The sequence below is a fragment of the Barbatula barbatula genome (genome assembly GCF_947034865.1).
Source record: "Barbatula barbatula genome assembly, chromosome: 6".
Lineage (NCBI taxonomy): Eukaryota > Metazoa > Chordata > Actinopteri > Cypriniformes > Nemacheilidae > Barbatula > Barbatula barbatula.
The window spans coordinates 3927802-3950854 of NC_136765.1; the positions used below are offsets into that span (position 1 = coordinate 3927802).

General features: G+C 42.3%; 1 protein-coding gene across 1 annotated transcript; it reads right to left on the bottom strand.

Annotated features, from left to right (window-relative positions):
• Positions 1 to 17589: 17589 nt before the first annotated feature.
• On the bottom strand, positions 17590 to 19640 carry LOC306894964 (gap junction delta-2 protein; the record flags this gene model as incomplete). Its single annotated transcript, XM_079457821.1, has 2 exons — positions 17590 to 18448; positions 19570 to 19640. The coding sequence occupies 2 exons, from the start codon at positions 19638 to 19640 to the stop codon at positions 17590 to 17592; spliced, it is 930 nt and encodes a 309-aa protein (XP_079313947.1).
• Between the last annotated feature and the right edge of the window lie 3413 nt (positions 19641 to 23053).

Genomic DNA, 23053 nt, shown 5'->3' on the forward strand with positions numbered 1-23053 from the left:
CGCTGATAAGTGAAGTCATCAAGCTTTACGTAGTGAGAAATACTACCACATGTTAACATTAAAACATAAAATAACCTGCTTTTTATTTTCCAAACAGAGTGGAGCAAAAGTTACAAATTGTGGTGTGTCACGTCAACTCTGCACCCAGATGCAGTCAATTTAAACCGACCGCACAGCTTGCTTTTCATAGATGTTATCGTATCGGCTGGGTGTGTGCCCCCGCTCAAGGTAACTGTGACAAATAAATCATCTTTAAAAATCTTTGATTAAATGTGATGGGACAGACAGCAGGACGTGAGGGAAAAGCAGTACCTGAAGTATTGCTTTAATCCCAAAATCTCTATTCTCAACCCCAATCCTGTTAGGCGGTGATCAGATTTTCTGCACTCATATTTTACTTATTCGAACCTAATTCGTGTACCCTCGTGAATCACTGGATTTTGATAAAGGTCTTAAAATTGTATGAGCCGGTTGTGCTTGTTAGCTGGATCCTCTAACCACACTACAATTGGTTAAGATGCACTGTGCGGTAACCACACTAGAGACTCACAGCTGCTTTATGTACCGAGGTCACAGTAAATTTGATGTGCTGGTGCTGTTGGAAGATTGCCAGTGTTCGGGAGATCTGTCCGACCTGAGTTCACCCTCCACTTCACTTTAGGAGATCCCCTGGTGTTCGGCTGGAGGCTCACACTGATTAACTGCCTCGCTATTCAATTACAAATACATAATCAGATTGGCTTTCGACCCTCCGGAGGATATGACACAAAGGACCAAATCTACACAAGCGCTGTAACATCTAGTAAATTACATTTAGATAATTGTACTACATAGATTCATGACATACAGTCAATTTTGGTTTGCGTTTTTTCATATTTGGCGTTCGTTTGTACGGTGTCTCTGAATTGTCAAAAGGCCTAGCTCAAAATGCTTGCACGGATTAGAAAACCACAGAAAATATAACCCAGTCCGAATTTTTTTATGGTGGACGAAAACATCGGAGGCGGTGTGTAAATGTGATTGATACAACATGAGGTACGTACATGCCGTAATTTCGAACGTGAAATTCAGACTCAATGTGCAATGGCCTAAACTCTTAAGCCCAACCCTGCCAGTATTAGTATTTTGAATTAGCTTTTATTTTTTCATGTTATTAATGTTACATTTGTTTGGAATTTTTTGAGCTTTTGTCATAAAACATTATACATATATATATTATTTTTTATTTTGCTATATATGTTTTTAGTTCAGTTTAACAGCTGAACAGCTTGAGTTTATTTTGAGTTAATAATTTTAGTGGTAATATTTTATTTTTTAAATGTTTATTATTTTTTTGTTTTACTTAAACTATAAGAACAGTTAATGCTGTCACTGTGTTAATTCCACCCTGTCACAGTGTGGACATCAGTAACAGTGCGCCTTAAAAATTTGTGTTATAGTCTTTTAATGTCTTTGTGGTGAGGAAGGCGGGACGAGAGCCGTGACGCGGGGCCGGTGGCGTGAGTGATCATTGCAAGCAGCTGTGCGCACACCGGTCCCGCATCTTATCACGGAGGAGATTGGGAGCTTAAAAGGATGTTCGGCAGGACTGTTGACGAGAGAGGACCGGGCCCGAAACTATGTTTAGTGTGTGTATGTTTTATGGCCGGCAGTCTACCGTGAGGTGGCTGTCGGTCAGTTACGTTATTGTTTATTTAATTAAAGTTTTATTATTGAATGTTCGCCGGTTCCCGCCTCCTTCCTTCCCTTCTTACGAACTTTATTACACTGGTGCCGAAACCCGGGAGGAAGGAGGGACATGCTGTCAGAGAGCCCTCGCTGCCGAGGGTGATCGCGGTGCTGAGGAGTTCGGGCAGCGCGGACGGGGGAAGTCCGCGAGTGGCTGCCCGAGGCGGTGGTGCTGGATCAAGAAGTCGGATGGGACGAGGACCTCGCTGCCGTGCTCCTGGGTCGAGGTGGGGTGGCTGCCGTCCAGGAGGGAGCCAAGGCCCGTTCGCCGTGGGCCGAGCCTGCTGCCAGCCGCCATGATGGGGAGGAGCAGGGAACGGAGGACCAGCTGCCCTCAGCTGGAGGGCCATCGCCGGCCGCCAGGGGGCGGAGGAGGATCGAGCCGTCCACCGAGCGTCCAGTACCATCGCATGGCACCGCGAGGAAGAGTTTCTCGGCTGGCTGAGGACCGAGCGACAGCGTGTCAGGGAACCGGACAATTTTTTTTTCTTTTCCTCTCTCCCCTCTCTCGTCCCTGTCGCTCCGGGGGCTCCCGTCTCCGTTCTTTCGTCTCGCCGGTGCATACCCCCAGGCGCCGCGGACTCCGAGACTGGCTCCCCGGGGGGGGAGTAGGTACAGTCTCGGTGGTGCCCCCCGGCCTGTAAGGGGTGATGGGGGTATGTGGTGAGGAAGGCGGGACGAGAGCCGTGACGCGGGGCCGGTGGCGTGAGTGATCATTGCAAGCAGCTGTGCGCACACCGGTCCCGCATCTTATCACGGAGGAGATTGGGAGCTTAAAAGGATGTTCGGCAGGACTGTTGACGAGAGAGGACCGGGCCCGAAACTATGTTTAGTGTGTGTATGTTTTATGGCCGGCAGTCTACCGTGAGGTGGCTGTCGGTCAGTTACGTTATTGTTTATTTAATTAAAGTTTTATTATTGAATGTTCGCCGGTTCCCGCCTCCTTCCTTCCCTTCTTACGAACTTTATTACAGTCTTTTGATAAGATTTTATTAATAATAATAATCAAAAAGAAATATGTTGATCATTATAATGTTTCCAAAAACAGAGCTGAGGCTGGAATAAATGTAACCATAAATTGAATAGTCATAATGATTGTGAAAATGTTCCTAAAAAAGAACACCAGAAACATCAAACCATTGTTTTTAAAGAAACTTATTCATTTTTTTAACCATGACGTTACTTGAAATTTGCAGCTTTGTTCAAAGCACTAATGTATTTTCAACTAAAACTGAAAATTAGGGTGGGACATATAAATGGCAGTATGCCACCTCCTTATTTTCTAATGTTTAGTTTACCTCACAGCTTGGAAGCTCAAGTGGAAAATGATATCATAAAAATATGTGATATATACAGTATTAGTGAAAGTGAGATACTGTAAGTTTTGAATTCTTACACAGTATCTTTAAAATTTTGTATTAATATTTTGGCAGTGCCTACAATAATGATACCCTTATGGCCTAACGTATTAGACTTAGAGCCACAAAACATCAACTTTGGCTGTAGTGGTGATAAATGGAGCAGTGCTTTCAGAAAACTACCCATACAAACCCATACAAAGTCCAGTGTTAAGGTCAGAGAATGACAAGGAAAGGACACAAGCCGGCTCTCTGTGTGACCAGCAACACACACATGCTGCCTTCACATCTCTGACACATATTTGTTTGTTGTTGTTTGTTTGTGAAGCTCATGATGAATGTTACCGCCAAGGCTCATAAACTGTATTGATTGGAGCGAGCAATCTGCAGGTGAACCGGCGAGAGAATTATGTTTGTGTGTGTGTGTGTGTGTGTGTGAGTGTGTGAGTGAGTCAGCAGCCGTGAGGCCTGAACAAAACTCACATCATTCAAACCGCTCACAAAAGCTTCGATAATAATTGGGTTAGAATAAATGGGGCATGATTCTTCAAGCTATTAAAATGTGGGAACCCCAGCCAACCCACAGCAGCTTCCGAAACATTTTTAGTGAGGAACTCACCGTAGGGGAAACACAACTGAGAAGAGAGGGACACTTACAGATTTCACAGAGGGAAGAACCACACATTTCACATGTTGAAATGTTTGGAAAACAATGAATTATATGATTAAGGCATTTGGTTCACCATTACACTCTCTGATCAGAGATAACTGTATTACATCATTAAGAGTCACCATTCTGATCTGACCCCAGTTCAATTTCATATCGCAAAGAAGCAGATTGCCCAAAAAGCTGAAATTCAGTCATTATCTTACCCTCATGAAACATTTATGACTTGATGTGGAACTAAGTCATTAAGCACAATATCTAAAATTATTTTTATTTCATGCGCAGACAGTGAACGGATGTATGGAAGTTTTAAAAGGCAAAACATGATATTTTTATAAAACACTAGCGTAAAATGCAATATGGGCTGCTTTGTATTGACAGTAGTAGTCTACATTTACGTTCATTATATGGAAAAGAGTATTTTGATATTCTGAATAACATTAATATAGTTATACATGTGTTCTTGACCTTGCCAAATGTTCATTTTCGATTTCACACATGCAACATTTATTAACATAAATTGAGGGCATATACATTAGGCAGGATTAGAAATAAAGATATGTGTTTGGGATGTCACAACGTATCGGTACTGGCAATAAACGTGATATTTTTTTAATTGTACACACCTATAACATAATACTGTGAACTATTCAGCACCCAATTAATATTTTGCCTTAAGTATCATGATCCACAAGCAGAGAACCCAAATGCAGACCGTATGGGGGAAAATAATGACTTTTATGAACTAAACACAATGCAAAAACCCACGAGGGGTAAAACAATGAGAAACGGGGATGATAAGACGGACACAGGAACAAAACACAGACACAGACACATACACAGACACAGACACAGGCGCAGGCGCAGGCACAGGCCAGACACTGACACAAATGAAAAAGACACAGACACAAACGAACAAGACACAGGAATAAGACACAGACACATACTCAGACACAGACATATACTCAGACACAGACACAGGAACAAGACACAGACACAGGAACAAGACACAGACACAGAAACAAGACACAGGAATAAGACACAGACACAGGAACAAGACACAGACACAGGAACAAGACACAGACACAGGAACAAGACACAGACACAGAAACAAGACACAGGAATAAGACACAGACACAGGAACAAGACACAGACACAGACACAGAAACAAGACACAGGAACAAGACACAGACACAGGAACAAGACACAGACACAGGAACAAGACACAGACACAGGAACAAGATACAGACAGAGAAACAAGACACAGACACAGGAACAAGACACAGACACAGGAACTAGACACAGACACAGACACAGAAACAAGACACAGACACAGGAACAAGACACAGACACAGAAACAAGACACAGACACAGGAACCAGACACAGACACAGGAACAAGACACAGGAACAGACACAGGAACAAGAAACAGGAACAAGACACAGGAACAAAACACATACACAGGAACAAGACACAGACACAGAAACAAGACACAGACACAGGAACAAGACACAGACACAGGAACAAGACACAGACACAAATGAACAAGACACAAATGAACAAGACACATACACAGGAATAAGACACAGACACAGAGACAGGAACAAGACACAGACACAGGAACAAGACACAGACACAGGAACAAGACACAGACACAGGAACAGACACAGGAACAAGACACAGACACAGGAACAGGAACAGACACAGGAACAAGACACAGACACAGGAACAAGACACAGACACAGAAACAAGACACAGACACAGGAACAGGAACAGGAACAGGAACAGGAACAAGACACAGGAACAGGAACAGGAACAAGACACAGACACAGACACAGAAACAAGACACAGACACAGGAACAAGACACAGACACAGGAACAAGACACAGACACAGGAACAAGACACAGACACAGACACAGACACAGACACAGACACAGAATAAGAAACAAGACACAGACACAGACACAGAAACAAGACACAGACACAGGAACAAGACACAGACACAGACACAGGAACAAGACACAGACACAAATGAACAAGACACAAATGAATAAGACACAGGAACAGACACAGGAACAAGAAACAGGAACAAGACACAGGAACAAGACACAGACACAGAAACAAGACACAGGAACAAGACACAGACACAGGAACAAGACACAGACACAGTAACATGAACATGAACATGAACAGGAACAAGACACAGACACAAGACACAAGACACAGACACAGGAACAAGACACAGACACAGGAACAAGATACAGATGCGGGAACAAGACAGAGACACAGACACAGAAACAAGACACAGACACAGACACAGACACAAGACACAGACACAGAAACAAGACACAGACACAGGAACAAGACACAGACACAGGAACAAGACACAGACACAGACACAGGAACAAGACACAGACACAGGAACAAGACACAGACACAGAAACAAGACACAGACACAGGAACAAGACACAGACACAGGAACAAGACACAGACAAAGACACAGAAACATGACACAGACACAGACACAGGAACAGGAACAAGACACAGACACAGACACAAATGAACAAGACACAGACACATATGAACAAGACACAGACACAGGAATAAGACACAGGCACAGGCACATGCCAGACACTGACACTGACACAAATGAACAAGACACAGACACATATGAACAAGACACAGACACAGGAATAAGACACAGGCACAGGCACATGCCAGACACTGACACTGACACAAATGAACAAGACACAGACACAAACGAACAAGACACAGACACAGGAATAAGACACAGACACATACTCAGACACAGACACATGAACAAGACACAGACACAGGAATAAGACACAGACACATACTCAGACATAGACACATGAACAAGACACAGACACAGGAACAAGACACAGACATCGGAACAAGACACAGACACAGGAACAAGACACAGACACAGGAACAAGACACAGACACAGAAACAAGACACAGACACAGGAACAAGACACAGACACAGACACGGAAACAAGACACAGGAACAAGACACAGACACAGAAACAAGACACAGACACAGGAACAAGACACAGACACAGGAACAAGACACAGACACAGGAACAGACACAGGAACAAGACACAGACACAGGAACAGACACAGGAACAAGACACAGGAACAAGACACAGACACAGGAACAAGACACAGACAAAGAAACAAGACACAGACACAGGAACAGGAACAAGACACAGGAACAGGAACAAGACACAGGAACAGGAACAAGACACAGACACAGAAACAAGACACAGACACAGACACAGACACAGGAACAAGACACAGACACAGGAACAAGACACAGACACAGGAACAAGACACAGAAACAAGACACAGACACAGGAACAAGACACAGACACAGGAACAAGACACAGACACAAATGAACAAGACACAAATGAACAAGACACATACACAGGAATAAGACACAGACACAGACACAGACACAGAGACAGGAACAAGACACAGACACAGGAACAAGACACAGACACAGGAACAAGACACAGACACAGGAACAAGACACAGAAACAAGACACAGACACAGGAACAAGACACAGACACAGGAACAAGACACAGACACAAATCAACAAGACACAAATGAACAAGACACATACACAGGAATAAGACACAGACACAGACACAGAGACAGGAACAAGACACAGGCACAGACACAGACACAGACACTGACACTGACACTGACACTGACACAAATGAACAATACATAGACACAAATGAACAAGACACAGACACAGACACAAATGAACAAGACACAGACACAGGAACAAGACACAGACACAGGAATAAGACAGACACAGACACTGACACAAATGAACAAGACACAGACACAAATTAACAAGACACAGGAACAATACACAGACACAGGAACAATACACAGACACAGTAACAAGACACAGACACAGGAACAAGACACAGGAACAATACACAGACACAGGAACACAGTTGTTTCCATTACAAGATGATTAACGAGGAAACAAGAGGGCGGGGACAGAGAAGAAACCAGAGAGTGCATGCACATGTGCTTCCACACAAAACACCTGGGACTGCCACAATGGTTACAAGCTCTCCCTCTGACTCCACATTTTGCATGTGATTTATTGACCAAACAAAAGTCAAAACACAAAATAAATGATACAGTCAAATACATATTTTATTTAAAAAAAACCTGTTCAATAGATAGGCCTTGATAATCATGTAGTGAATATTTGATTTCTTGGTTTGAAAATCACTTGCTGCGTCTGGATTCACATACTATCGGCCATTAGCTGCTACGCACTAAAATGTATATACTTTTCCAAACAATATGTTTTTTACATACTTTACAGTTTTTTTCGATTGCTAAACGACAGTGGGCACAACTGGAGTCACATGTGCAAAACTCTAACTACAGTCTGCACAGCAGCTGTTCATGTGGACCAAACTCTAGTTTGTTTTTCATTCCTTGAACACAGTTTTCAAAACTCTACACACTTATCCGACGACTTTAACCACAACGTGCACAACACTGTGGATTTACAGCACTTAGTTCAAATGCTAACACACTGCTGTCAAAATTGTGAACCACACATTCAAAACAGAATAGATTTCAGCCTTGTGCCTTTCAAACACTGCTGGTTGCAATTTCAGCTAAAAGGCTAAGCAGGTGTCTTGTTTTAGACTTGTTAGTGAACACACACACACACACACACACACACATATGTATACATATATATATATATATATATATATATAGATAGATAGATAGATAGATAGATAGATAGATAGATAGATAGATAGATAGATAGATAGATAGATAGATAGATAGATAGATAGATAGATGATAGATAGATAGATAGATAGATAGATAGATAGATAGATAGATAGATAGATAGATAGATAGATAGATAGATAGATAGATAGATAGATAGATAGATAGATAGATAGATAGATAGATAGATAGATAGATAGATAGATAGATAGATAGATAGATAGATAGATAGATAGATAGATAGAGCTCAGAAAGACTAATTTTGGAAATGGAACAAGGAAGACGGGTTCGTGGAGGGAGAAAGGTGGCATGGAGAGGGCGGATGTGTGGAGGAAGACACAGAAGACAAAGAGCTGTTATTTCAGATGAAATAAGGGCTACACTTATAGACCCTGTGGTGAACAAGGGTCTCTCATTGAGAGAGGAAGAGTTGAGGGTGCAACCCAATCTGCAAAGATCCACAGTGGCATCTGTAATGCGAATTTCCCATCCTACAAACAGCTGAGAGTTACATCCTTACAGTAAATGAAAACATTACAGGAATTTATTTTGTATTGCAATTACAGTATAGAATATTTACACAGATATATATGACAGTAAGTTTGACTGTAAAATATATTTTTACAACAGGACCCAAAGGCCGGCCCCAACAGGAGGAAGAGGAGAAATATGACTTTGTATAAAGTCACTGAAATAGTTGAAACTGTAAAGATGAAAAGTTTGTATTTTCTGTATTGGTGTTTGGTTCTAGTGTTTTTACTCTCAGTGTGTTCTGAGTGACAGTGTGTGTTATCTCAGTGAGGGTTGTGCATTGTGTTTGGCTGCACTGAGCCTGTTTTGAGCCGTGTGTTAAGAGTTGTGTTGCTTGGAATGAGTTTTGCAGGTGATATGAACAGTTTAGCTCAGGTTGGTAGTGCAGACTGTAGTAAGAGTTTTCCACAATGCACTGCACTTGATTTGACATTGCTTCTCCAGTGTAAAGAATGACCCAGCAATAATATTGCCATAATCCTTAACATATTTGTCTTCAGTCATTATATGGTCATATCTTTGACGGTATACATTTTTACTTAAAATGTATTTACAAATGCAATATAACCAAATCCCTGGGATCAAATATGGTTATATTGCAATGGCACAAGTGGCTGAACGAAACATGTAATGAGATTTCAGTAAGTGTATTAGTTGTGCCGATAGTTCTTATTAGCAGGATACCAGAATTCTTTGCCCTAAATAGCATCAGTCCTCAGCTGCAGGTGGTGCGATATCAAGCTTAGATGTCACCATATTTGTTTTTAGGTCCATGAAATCTGTGGAAGCAGAGCTACTGTGGAGTTTCTGTAGAGTGTTTTGTGAGCTCAGAACGACTCAGCAGCTTCACAGAAGAGATGAGTCAAGCAAATACACACATGCTGCATTATGGGTATGCGATCAGACCTCTGAAAGCAGCATTTTTATGGTTATGACAGGACAGAGATGTGCTGGAGAACCTTTTGATGTTCAGATTGTCAAGAACATTTTGAGACTATACTCCTCCCCATATTAATATTAATATTTATATTATATAATATCATATTAATATTTACAATTACAATTACAATATTCAATATTTAAAAGATATTGACTTCTCAGCCTTCCCGGGAAAGTCTATGCCAGGGTACTGGAGAGGAGAATACGGCCGATAGTAGAACCTCGGATTCAGGAGGAACAGTGTGGTTTTCGTCCAGGCCGTGGAACGCTGGACCAGCTCTACACCCTCTACAGGGTGCTGGAGGGTTCATGGGAGTTTGCTCAACCAATCCACATGTGTTTTGTGGATTTGGAGAAGGCATTCGACTGTGTCCCTCGTGGCATCCTGTGGAGGGTGCTTCGGGAGTATGGGGTCTGTGGTCCTTTACTAAGGGCTGTCAGGTCCCTGTACGGCCGAAGCAGGAGCTTGGTTCGCATTGCCGGCAGTAAGTCGGACTTGTTCCCAGTGCATGTCGGACTCCGGCAGGGCTGCCCTTTGTCACCGGTTCTGTTCGTAATTTTTATGGACAGAATTTCTAGGCGCAGCCAGGGGCCGGAGGGTTTCAGGTTTGGGGACCACACGATCTCGTCTCTGCTATTTGCGGATGATGTTGTCGTGTTGGCCCCTTCAAACCAGGACCTTCAGCATGCACTGGGACGGTTTACAGCAGAGTGTGAAGCGGCTGGAATGAAAATCAGTACCTCCAAATCCGAGGCCATGGTCCTCAGTCGGAAAAGGGTGGCTTGCCCACTTCAGGTTGGTGGAGAGTTCCTTCCTCAAGTGGAGGAGTTTAAGTATCTCGGGGTCTTGTTCACGAGTGAGGGAAGGATGGAACGGGAGATTGACAGACGGATCGGTGCAGCTTCTGCAGTAATGCGGTCGATGTACCGGTCCATCGTGGTGAAGAAAGAGCTGAGCCGCAAGGCAAAGCTCTCAATTTACCGGTCAATCTACGTTCCTACTCTCACCTATGGTCATGAGCTTTGGGTCATGACCGAAAGGACAAGATCCCGGATACAGGCGGCTGAAATGAGCTTCCTCCGCAGGGTGGCTCCCCCTTAGAGATAGGGTGAGAAGCTCGGTCACCCGGGAGGAGCTTGGAGTAGAGCCGCTGCTCCTCCACATCGAGAGGGGTCAGCTGAGGTGGCTTGGGCATCTGTTACGGATGCCTACTGGACGCCTTCCCCGGAAGGTGCTCTGGGCCCGTCCGACCGGGAGGAGACCCCGGGGAAGACCTAGGACACGCTGGTGGGACTATGTCTCCCGGCTGGCCTGGGAACGCCTCGGTGTCCCCCCGGAAGAGCTGGAGGAAGTGTCTAGGGTGAGGGATGTCTGGGCATCTCTGCTTAGACTGCTGCCCCCGCGACCAGGCCCCGGATAAGCGGTAGAAAATGGATGGATGGATATTTTAAAAATCCAAAATGATTAGTTAAATATGCCGATTTCCCCCATTGTTTAAATTGATCTATTTGATAGACACTTTTTATACTGTTTGATAGACATTCAACAGGTGTACCTCAATATTCTAAACAAATAATGTCACAATATACAAAATCTTATTTGCCCTAAAATTAGTAACAATTTTTATTACAATTTCTTATTCGTCAATGTATTAATTCTTTTTGTCATTGTGGTGAAATGTGACCTGGACATGTATTTGTGAGATTCGATCGTGTATTAGCAAGAATGCATTGTTGAGTTCTTCTTGAAGGACAATTCGATTTTGATGTAGCTGTCCAAAGCCAGAACTCCTTAATGTATATCAGAATGAGACGGAATGTCACCTCTCCACAAAGAACATCTCAGACAAAACTCTTGTGACAGTGTAAATATTAGCCAATATGAATAAATATGAGACTTTGGTATGAAAGGTCATTATTGAAGATTATTCAAAAGCAGTCCTAGAAGAGAAAAATGAAATGTCCTGAAATAAAATGTTTACCTCTTAAAATAATGTGTAACTACAGATAGCTTTCACCCTAGTTTTACAACCCCCCAGCATTTGTTGTGTCTCCCCTTTTCTATTACTATTCTATGCTCTTTGGGCGTTTTCCCCGACAGGGTTTAAGTCTAGTCCCAGTCTTGATCGTGTCTTGATCGTATTGCAATGTTTGTTTAAATTTATATTCATGACTTCTGAAAATAAGGTACAAATCTTTTTTTAAATTTGCATCATAATTATCATTTATTTTTCAAAGGGAAGCAAAAAAGTGACAAAGGCGACTGATCATTTTCTTTCAAATATTCATGACGGTTGTGGCACAGATGTGAGTTGAGTCCTCTGGGAAATTGAGGGCAGGCTGGAATGAATCGTATGCATGTAAGGAAAGCATTAAAGACATATATAAAAGATGGGAGCCTGGGAAAGGCCATCAGAGAGCAACTTTATATGTGCTTGTTACAGTAAAGTACATCCATGATATTGTACTGAGGCTTTGGGTGATTTATACTGCTGCCCATCTAATGTAACCTGCATCAATTCCGGCCTGAACCGCCGGGGCGGAGAGAGGCCTGATAGGAAATAAATCACCACATAATAAACAATTCAACACCAGTAGAGAGAATCAGGGCAGTAACACTGATGTCCATTAACATTCTTCTCAACACACGAGGTTCAGTTCACATCTCTGATCCTTCAATCTTTGCTGATCTGTCAATTTCATAGGGCTTATAAACAGTGTATCAGATATTGTCTTTAATTGCTATTTTTATTATTACTTATATATTATTTGACTGAAATGAGATCCACCTGACCATCATAAATTTTATAAAAAAATATGGATAATCACTGTATTGGTGTATATAGGGTCATTCCTGGAGATCAAATGCATTCTACATATTGTGTTTCCAGTCTTCTGCCAAATCTTAAATGTCTTCAAAAACCATTTTACAAACACTATGCACTGCACACCCTAAATGATGCATGGGGTCCCACCTACCAGCCCATTCACACCCTGCAGACTGCGGAGACACAGCGCTCAATCCAGTCTCAAACTGAGCATCACAGTAGAGCTTAAATCAGTCCCAACACATAGCTGCACCGTTTTTGTGCAAGCGTGTTACAGTGCAGCTGTTATAAATGTATACAGATAAAGCAGTTCAAAAAGAAATGCTGGCTTTTGGGGTTATTAAAAATGAAACATGAATGTCTGGTGAAAAACTTCCTTTCAATGACTCCAATGCATTAATGCTCATCCACATATGCCTAAACCGCAGGGCATTGTTTCTAAAACAAAGTAATCACAAGTAAAAACACAAAACGAGTGAAAGTAAGTTGTGCAGCTACCCGAATCTTCGTTTGAACATTTAGAACCCACAACTTGCTTGTAAAAAAAGCCATGACATGAACATGTGTGGGCATTCACTTTATATTTTTTTACATTTCTTAACCTCATTAGCCTTCATTTCCGCTGCTCGGTCTGTGTGGCTGCCCTAATCTTGTTAGACAGAGAACAGCTTTTTAGGCGATTAAGGTTGGTCATCCGGTGAATTTTATTGGCTGGCAAATGATGCGTAGCGCGTACATTTATCAGGGACAATTGGTCTGGCTGGAGCCGTCCAACTCGCCTGCCAGCGCGCTAAGAGGGAAGGAGGAAGACAAAAAGAGGGAGAGAGACAGAAGGAAAGAATTCAAGACGTTGCTCTGAAAGACAATACATTGCAGATGGCATCAATGGCATATCTTTATTTGTCAGTTTAGCATCTGTTAGGAGACTATTAGGGTTAAATCTTAATATCAGCATAAATGTAAATGTTTAGCTCTTACAAGTTTTGGCGTTTTATGAAATTAAATCATTATGGGATGTGATTGCTCAGCTGAGGATATTAACCATAAGGAATGTCAATAATCTGTTCCTTATCTATGAATTTTCAATATCCAAAAGTGAGTTTTAACTTATTCTTATGTCACCTTCTGTACTTTTAGAACAGGTGTGTGTGTGTGTGTGTGTGTTGTTGCTGATAGGATCTCTCAGAGTAATTGATGTCACAGTAACCTGTGTGGACAAGTCTTATTCCATCACTGATCATTGATGAAAATGTGTTATATCATGTTTGACAAGTACTTCAACTGAAATATCAAGTGTTGTATCGCTAGATTTTGTGACCTTTGGTTGATTTGGTTCATACTGCTATCAAGCCCTATTTTAAACCATCTGCCAGATATCATCAGCATTTCCTATACAGAACAGTTCATAATACATTCACACATTTAGCCAGACAATTTGATCCAAAGTGACTTACGTTGCAGTCAAGGTATACAGTACATTGTATAAGTATGTGTTTTCCCTGGGAACTGAACCAAGCGCAATGCTTGACCAATTCAGCTTTAAGGAGCAGCTTCATTTAAATAATATGAAAAGAAATAAATCAAACAGAAAGACACTGTAATAATCACTTACATGTTTGGGTTATCATGTACAATAAGTTTAATTCATAACGTTTGTTGTCATACAAGCAAAACGAATGTGCAATGATCATCTCACACTGTAAAATAGAAAAACACAAGGTATGACACATTTCATTTGGCTTGGTAGTGAAATTAAAATCCTAATGAAAGTCCTACAACCCAGACATGAGACATGACCAAAAATACACCCAGAAATGCTGTTCACTAATAAATAAATCAGATGTATAATTTAAATGATCCTTCATAACTTTATTCTGGAACATCAATTGCATCACACAATAATTTGTAAAACACGAATATACCCTTTGTATATATTAAGATCTCATTACCCATGTTTAACAGTCAATAAATAAGAGACTATTTTGACATTTGTGTTATTTCTTCTGTATTCAAATGAATTTGCAGGAAAATAAAAGGAAGTATACATAAAAGAGATTGGAACCGGCCGTGTTGTTCAGGGGAGACAGTTGTGCATTGCAGAGTTTCTGCAGCGCTAACAGGACACACTGCAGTCCAATGAAATCTCAGAGGGACGTGTGCGCGTGTGTGTGTGCGTCAAGAAAACAAACCATCAGGCCCGTCATTAATCATCACCATGATAAAGAAGTGGATTTAATTCACAGTATAACATCCATCTCCAGTTTGTTCAGTTTACACAGCCTTAACAAACAAAGACCGGAGGCTCGATCGTTAAGAAAAGGAAACAGCCCGGTGTTCACCGCCGTCATGCAAGACCTTTTTTTATCAATATGCAAATCAATCAGGATTAAATTACAATGAGCTTTCAAGGAGACTGCATATGAGCTTCTGCAGCACGACGGGATCATGCTGCCGTTCCCTCTCGTGTTGCGGTTTCACACAAAGGCCCCTGCAGAGAAACGACACGAGACCCTACAGCTTTGGTGGATTTCTCAGCATCTGTGCACCTGAATTAACGGCATTTCATGCTTGCCTTTTTGTGTTAAATGAACAAGACTTTTTTGTAAACGTCTGGGCGTGCAGAATGCATCTCTAGCGTCTGTCACATGAGACCTTGCCGCAGCACGTGATGCAACCGCAAGCCCCGGTCCGCGCCATGGAGTTGTGCGGGTATTGTTAACCGAGCCTCCAACGCTCACATGATGTAAAACTCATCGCAGCATGCAGAAATACATTCACACATAACCCAATCACTGTCATTTGAAGGAGCTGTAAAAATCTCATGTCTGCTGTAGCAGGGGGGAAAAGAGGGAAGGGGAGGGGGAGGACTGCAGTATACATAAGGCAAGGAAGATACAAGTTCATCTTTTATTAAAGCTTTGCCGTTTAGGTCCAGTACAGTCCTTTATGCAATAAAACCTCTCGTTTGGATCTCTCCGGTCTTTACAATTGCTCAGTAAGGACCACAGAGGTGTAAAAATCTCAGAGTTGTGCAATCCTGGAATGCATTTCCAAGGAGAGGGAAATAACGAGAAAAAATTGAATATTGCACCATACAGCCAAGCGATTCACATTATTGTATTTTCCAGCTGTTTTCCGGCTGCCTTCCACCCTCGCCATAAATAAGGGTTGTTCTCCCAAGAATTCCATACGTGTCCGGACCAGAGCTTTCATTTTAATCCCAGATTTGCCAGGTCACGTCAGGTGTTGTGCGGTACGACGGGCCCCAGATGATCCCATCACTGTCCGTTCCAAACTGTTCAGACTCACGATGTTCTTCTACCTCTCAAGCTTTATCCCCCAGTGACCTTCAAGAGATGTGCCTTCCCACAACATCCCCATTAGTTTTTTCATAAGCTTCAGTGGAGGGGAGGGGTCATGTGTCGGTACCCAGCAATTTCACCCCTGAAATTGTCCAGATTCCCTTGAATATAAATTCTTAAACATGCAATACTTTCCCTTCAAGCTAAAAATGCAGACAACGGAAAGGTCTCTTGTCGGGGCACACACAGATGTGTCATAAATATGTGGTGGAATAATAATAATAATGGATAATAACAATAGTAATATTTTAAATCTGAAAAAAGGGATCGGACAGTAAAGTAATGCACCAGATTTCGATCAAGGCCTTATATCATAAAAACAAGTCCTATACATGAAAGCACGCGCCTGGTCATACACACTTGCATTGTCATCTGAATTGGAAGAGATACAGCAGACGTGGCCAAGTAAGAAGCTGAACTGAGAGCACATATATTCTGGGTTTCAAAGATTTCTGGATCGGCACCAGAGCAAGAGAAAATAGAGACCTTTTCAGTTCGTTTACCACGAATACAGTGAAAGCAAATCTGGACGCGCTAAGCATAATTGAAGCAATAAATCTGCTTTATGGATATGGTTATATTCTTCAGAATAGGTTTCGATATTTTTATGTATGTATATATATATATATATATATATATATATATATATATAGAGGGAGAAAGAGAGAGAGAGAGAGAAAGAGATATGCATATATTTATATACAGGTATGGCACTTGATTACACTTAAGCTCACAAATGAAAGAAGCTTTGGTGTTGAAATGAAGGAAATCACAGACTTTTAAAAGCGTTCGCGGCTCACGCACTCATACAGACATAACAGCAATGGAGTTCATCACATAGCCTATGTTAAGGTCAATGGTGCAGTACAGGCAACAAAAGAGAAAGAAAGCAATCGCGTTTGAAATATTAATGAGCGGTGTTGCAAATCTGTAAGACTCTCGCTGTGTCACGTACAAAGTGCAAAACGCATTCGCTCCCTTCAAGTACTAGTAGAGCAGCGTCACGCTTCACATGCCATTGCTCATGTTACAGTGTTACCACATCAAGAATTTTTCTGTAATTGCATAAAATGATCGTGGTATGATAAATCATAACGGCATGCATCGGGTGTAACATGGGCACTGTGATGTAATGCGCAACCGCAGCTCGTTTGGAGAGGGGGCGCGCTCTCAGGTACCGGTGTTTGCTCTTTACGTACATCTCAGAGTACAAACGTTGCAAAAAAGTTGCATCACTGTTTTACAAACGTGTGGTCTGTCATCCACGATCGTGGATGAAGTCTTTAAAACGGTAACAAAAACGTCCTACCCGACTCTTGCAACTCATGAACCTTACGCGGCGAAAGGACTCGTCCATATCGTTTCGTTCCGTGCGCTTACACGTACGCAGAGTCACTGGACTGCGTGCGACCGAAGTTGGGCATGGTCATCCGGGGCTGATCTTTGTTCCTGATCTCATAGATGGACTTCCTGCGGGCCTGCACTCCCCGCACGGCCGTTTTGATCTTGCGCCAGCCTAAGTGGTTGAGCTCGGCCAGGTTGAGGACCACGCAAAAGCCGCTCACCGCGAACATGAACACGAGGAACACGGTCTTCTCCGTGGGCCTGGACACATAACACTCCACCTCCTTGATGCACGGGTAGCGGTCGCACTCGTACACCGCGGGCACGTTGAATCCGTACAAGAAGTACTGGCCCACCAGAAAGCCGATTTCAAGAGCGTTTCTGAACACGATCTGAATGATGTAGAACCTCGAGATGCCCTCCTGGCGTCTCATTTTCGACTTGATGGGCTTCGTGTTCGAACCGAGCAGCTCTTTGGCCTCCAGGCAGTCGGGCTCTTGGTCCTTGGTGGAGTTGTCCGTGTTGGCGAGTACTCCGTTCGTGATGGTGTTCTTGATCTTCTGGTTCTTGAGCTCCTCTCGTTTCAACGAGTCTTGCTCTTTATTGTCCACCGACAGGTAGACGGTGGCGGTGGAGAAGCGCCTCTCCTTGGGCTTCGCCGACTGATGGACCGAATAGGTTATGAAACAAAGACTGGGCGTGCACACCATTATGATCTGAAATACCCAATATCTGATGTGAGATATGGGGAAAGCCTTGTCGTAACACGCCTGGTTACAGCCCGGCTGCAAAGCGTTGCACACGAACATGGTTTGCTCGTCGTCGTACACCGTCTCACCCACTATAGCCACGATTAGGATCCGGAAGATTACCACTACTGTTAGTAGGATCCTGTAAACAAGCACACACAGAATGAATGCGTATGTGCGTGTTAATCAAAAAATCATGTAATATCCAAATAGCTTGGTTTGTATTTTCTGCCTTTTTCGGTAACGCATGCTGTTGTGCACATCCCTTTTTACATTCAAACGTGGTTTTACAAGAAGACATACAATAAATGCACACTATAATCACGACACAAGTGTGTGTAAACGTGAGGTCGATTGAACGATGTTCTGGGTTAAAGTGGAGGAGCTGCCCAGTTCTAAAAATGAGATGCGTTCGGAATAATTGAACCCTTTGTCGTAATTTCCGTTAAGCTTAACTGTGCTCCACTATCTTGGGCAAGTATGTTATTAAGTTTTCTTTTAATATAACATGTTTGTGTGCTTTTGTATTTTTTACGGCATTATAGTAAGGGAAACTGGAGGTAACGCCTGTTTTTTGAGCACAGCTGGCACCAAAGCACCCCATTACATATGTGGCTTTACACGAATGCAGCACACTATGAACACAAATTAGATTAAATGCACACTATAAACATAAAATACATTAAATGCACACTACAAACACAAAATACTTTTGTAAATATAAGCTCTGTTCAAAGGTACGGTGGGTTAAAGCTAAGGGTGCTGTCCAGTGCTGAAATCGTGGCGCGTTCAGGAAAATTGAACGCTTTATTGCTGTTTCCTTTCAATTTCACCATGTTCCATCCTAAGATGTTGTTGCATTTTAATTCTTGCTGCATTTTAAATGAGTGATATTGGCGGTAACGCCTGTTTTTGTGCACAGCTGGTCACATTGCTTCCTAATGCGGCTTTCGGGGACGCTACAAATAATATAACAAATAATAATACAAATATCAGCGTAAGGCCGCTTCAGTATAATGAGTTGTCCAGTGCTGAAATTAAGATGCGTACGTTCTTCTTCGCATGATGTTATATTTATCAAATGTACAATGCAAATATTTATTGGTATGCCACGTTGGCGACCTTTACATTTCTTTACCGCATTTTAAGTGAAAAGGGCTGCAACACCTCTTTTTGTGCACTTCGACTACAAAGATGAAGCAATTGCATTGAAATTCAGTGTCACTTATTCACACAAACATTTGCGCCGATATTTGCTCTCACCTTCCTATCATAGTGGAGTGCTGCTGGACAGCAGCCTCCAGGAGTCTCTCTAGTATGGTCCATTCCCCCATTGCTGTTCATCCGCAGATTGTGCTCGAATTCCAGGGAAAAAAGGCGAATATTTCCTGATTATTGTCCGCCGTTACGCGCTAAACGCATGGATGAGGCGCGCCAGCTGTTCACTGCACCGTGGCAGTGCTGATGCTGGAGGATCCCACACGTTTCCTCGCCCTCCTCGCCGCACAGTCATGTAAGCCCTCCTATTTTCGATCTTCACATCAGATTGATGGGTGGGTGGAGGGCGGCTGCCTTTAATATGGCATGAGGTTTGTGGATCGCCTTGCTGCGTCATATGGGCATAATGGGCTTTATTTGGAGCTGCCAAAACATAAGGATTTTACATTAGTGATATTCTTCACATTGCAGGCTTTGTTGGACTGTAGAAGTGATTTTAATCCGGGGATGGTGACACCTGCACTGAGCATTATCTCTCATGCGGAAGAGGGAAGGTGTGACCTACACCCTTGTTATTTTTGGGACTGTGTGAAATGTGTTGCTGTGTGTTTTTTACAGCAGCTGTTTGAAAGCAAATGTCCTTGACTGCGGTAGGGACGTCCTGCCCCGCCCTTAACATATAAACCAGTCTTAAACATGTTAATCACCGCGGATTCTGGGCATGAGGTGAAAGTGTCATAGGAGATGCTGTTTAAATAGAGAAATGTTAGGCCACGCCCACTGCTCGCGTAGACATGCGCAGTTTTTAAAGAAGGTCTTCATCATGTGCACATGGAACTGCAGTGATGCCAAAACGTTTCGGACACTAACCTGGGTGCAATTCATTGCCGGGTAAAAAATACCAAGAACAAAGATTAGGGATTTTGCAATGATTGTGATGTGAAGTGGATTTTTGGTCGATTAATTCGTTTATGTATCCATTGCAGTTCTTCACATTAACCATGGAAAGGCCTATATTTCATAACTTTATGACACACAAAAGTGTCTTGAAATTGTATCTTTATTTTAGATTAAATATGTTTTTGAGAAATGTTTGTTTTGTTATTATAACATAAATGAGTCTTATATGATGCAGTGACATTCAGCCATTCAGCCATTATGGGTTTATTGTTTTTCACCTGTCATCATTTATTCAACTTCATGTCACTCAAAAGAAGATATTTTTAGAAATGTTGGAGAAGGGTCTGGCCGAGTCTGTTGAAATGTCTCAGTGGTTTTGCGTCTATACGGTGGAAGTCAACAGGTTCAAGTGAACTATCCCTTTAAATGTCTAACTGTCTACAAATATTGTATATTTAGTACAATACTTGTTATTTATTTAGCAAAAATCTGCAGTGAGTTCTTTGCGAGTGTTTACCAGAAGTTAGGCCACAAAAGCATGCATACACGGTTTGTTTATGTTGTTGCTTTGAAACAGTGTATAGTAATTAAAGCTTAATAATGATATTTGTATTAAAACTATTTTTATACAAATTTGCCAAAAACATCTGCTGCTAGTAACTTTCAGTAGAAAAGCTCCTTACCAGACGTTGGAAAAAGAATCCAAGAATCGAATTTACTCCATTTAGACATGTGAGCACCAGTAAGGCCAGGCAGTGGGCGCTGGCTCTGAGGTGCAGTTTATGCAATAACATTTTTTATTTTATTTTATTGTTAGTTTTTTTCATTTCTGTTAGAACCACCTATGCATATATGTCATATGTGTTATAAATTTATGTCTGTGTGTCTGTCTTCTGTGTTTTCACTTTTTTTGTTTTTACTTGTATAAAGTTCCCCTCTGGCAAAAGCTGCAGCCTCTGCACAAGCTCAACAGTGCTCGCACAACTAGGCTAAATAAAATAAATGTAGTAACAAGGTTTAGTATTATCATTAATAATCTAATAGCAGTTAAAATAATTAGTGAAGACGTGTCAATTCGCCGTGTCATTGTTCCAGCATTATCATCTCAGCTATTGTCAGGTCGCCGCTTCCCACTATCAGCTCTACCATCAGGTCTGGGCATGAACTGCATTCTGCTCACTCTGGTAAACTTGGAATAATGAGAAAAGACAGCTGATAGTAGAGTACTGTTCTACACTCTTTGTTGCAACAAGTACATCAGTTGTTAGTGGGAGTGTTCCTGGTTCCGGTTAATCTAACTTATGTAGTCGAAACCCTTTTTAATGATTTTTTATTATGGAAGCTTAGTGTATGCAAGGTTGAAAAGATGCGTTTCTAATCTAGATTTAAACTGACAGAGTGAGCCTTCCTCACGGAAAGTAAAAGGACCTAGTGCCCGTCACCCCTTTCAGGGTATGGACTGCCAACAACAGCTCTCCAGAGTCCCCTGTCCTGGGCCATTTTTTCTAACTGACTCCAGTTGTAGCCCATCTTGGTGGTGTCGGCCTCAATGTCGCGTCGCCAGGTGTTTCTTGGGCAGCCTCTCTTCCGCTTTCCCAAAGGTTGACGAAGATGCTGCCTCCGATGACTAGGTTGTTGAGTGCACTTAGGTCTGCAAATCTCTCTCCATTTTCATTCATTACTCCTAGGGCGTGAGTGCCCATGACTTGTTTGTATCCGGTGCTGTCAGACCCAATCTTAGCACTGATATCTCCCATGAGGATATTGATGTCCTTGTCTGGATAGGTTTTGAGGATCTTCTGCAGTCTGCTATAGAACTGGTCCTTCTCATTTTCTTCACTATCATTCGTTGGAGCGTAGCACTGGATGAGGTTTATCTTGATCTTCTTCATCTTGGTACGGAAGGATGCTGTGATGATCCTGGGGCCATGCGCCTCTCATCCAGGCAGTGCCCTCTTCGACTGTTTAGACAACATGAAGCCCACTCCCTGCGTGTGAGGTGCATTGCTTTCTTCATGCCCTGAGTACAGCAACAGCTCTCCGGTCCTCAGTCATCTTTGTCCAGCTTGGGTCCACCGTGTCTCACTGATGACTAAAATAGTCAGGTCGTTGTTCCTCATCTCCGCTGCTACCTGCGCCGTCTTTCCTGACTGGTACATGGTCCTAACATTCCATGTGCCGATGGTGGTTCTCCTGGTTGACAGAAGGGTAGTCGGCCCTGAGACTTCCTTTCGGCTTTCACCAACCAGCGTCATAAGTCTTCATAATGAAGTACCTTCCTCACCAAGGTTAAGGTTATATTTCATTAATGCCGACATCATTTTCAAGTCTATGTAAGAGTGTGCTGTCGTCAATGGTGTTGAATGCAGCACTAAGGTCTAGTAGCACCAATAACGAGATACAACCTCGGTCAGAGGCCAAAAGCAGATAATTTAATACTCTGATCAAAGCAGTCTCTGTACTGTGATGTGCTCTAAATCCAAACTGGAATTTTTCATTGATGTCATTCCTTTGGAGGAAGGAACATAATCGAGTTAAAACTACTTTTACCAGTACTTTAGAAATTAAGTTCTAGTTCTCTAGCGTCGAGTTGGGTTTTTTGACAAGGGGCATTATAACAGCCACATTA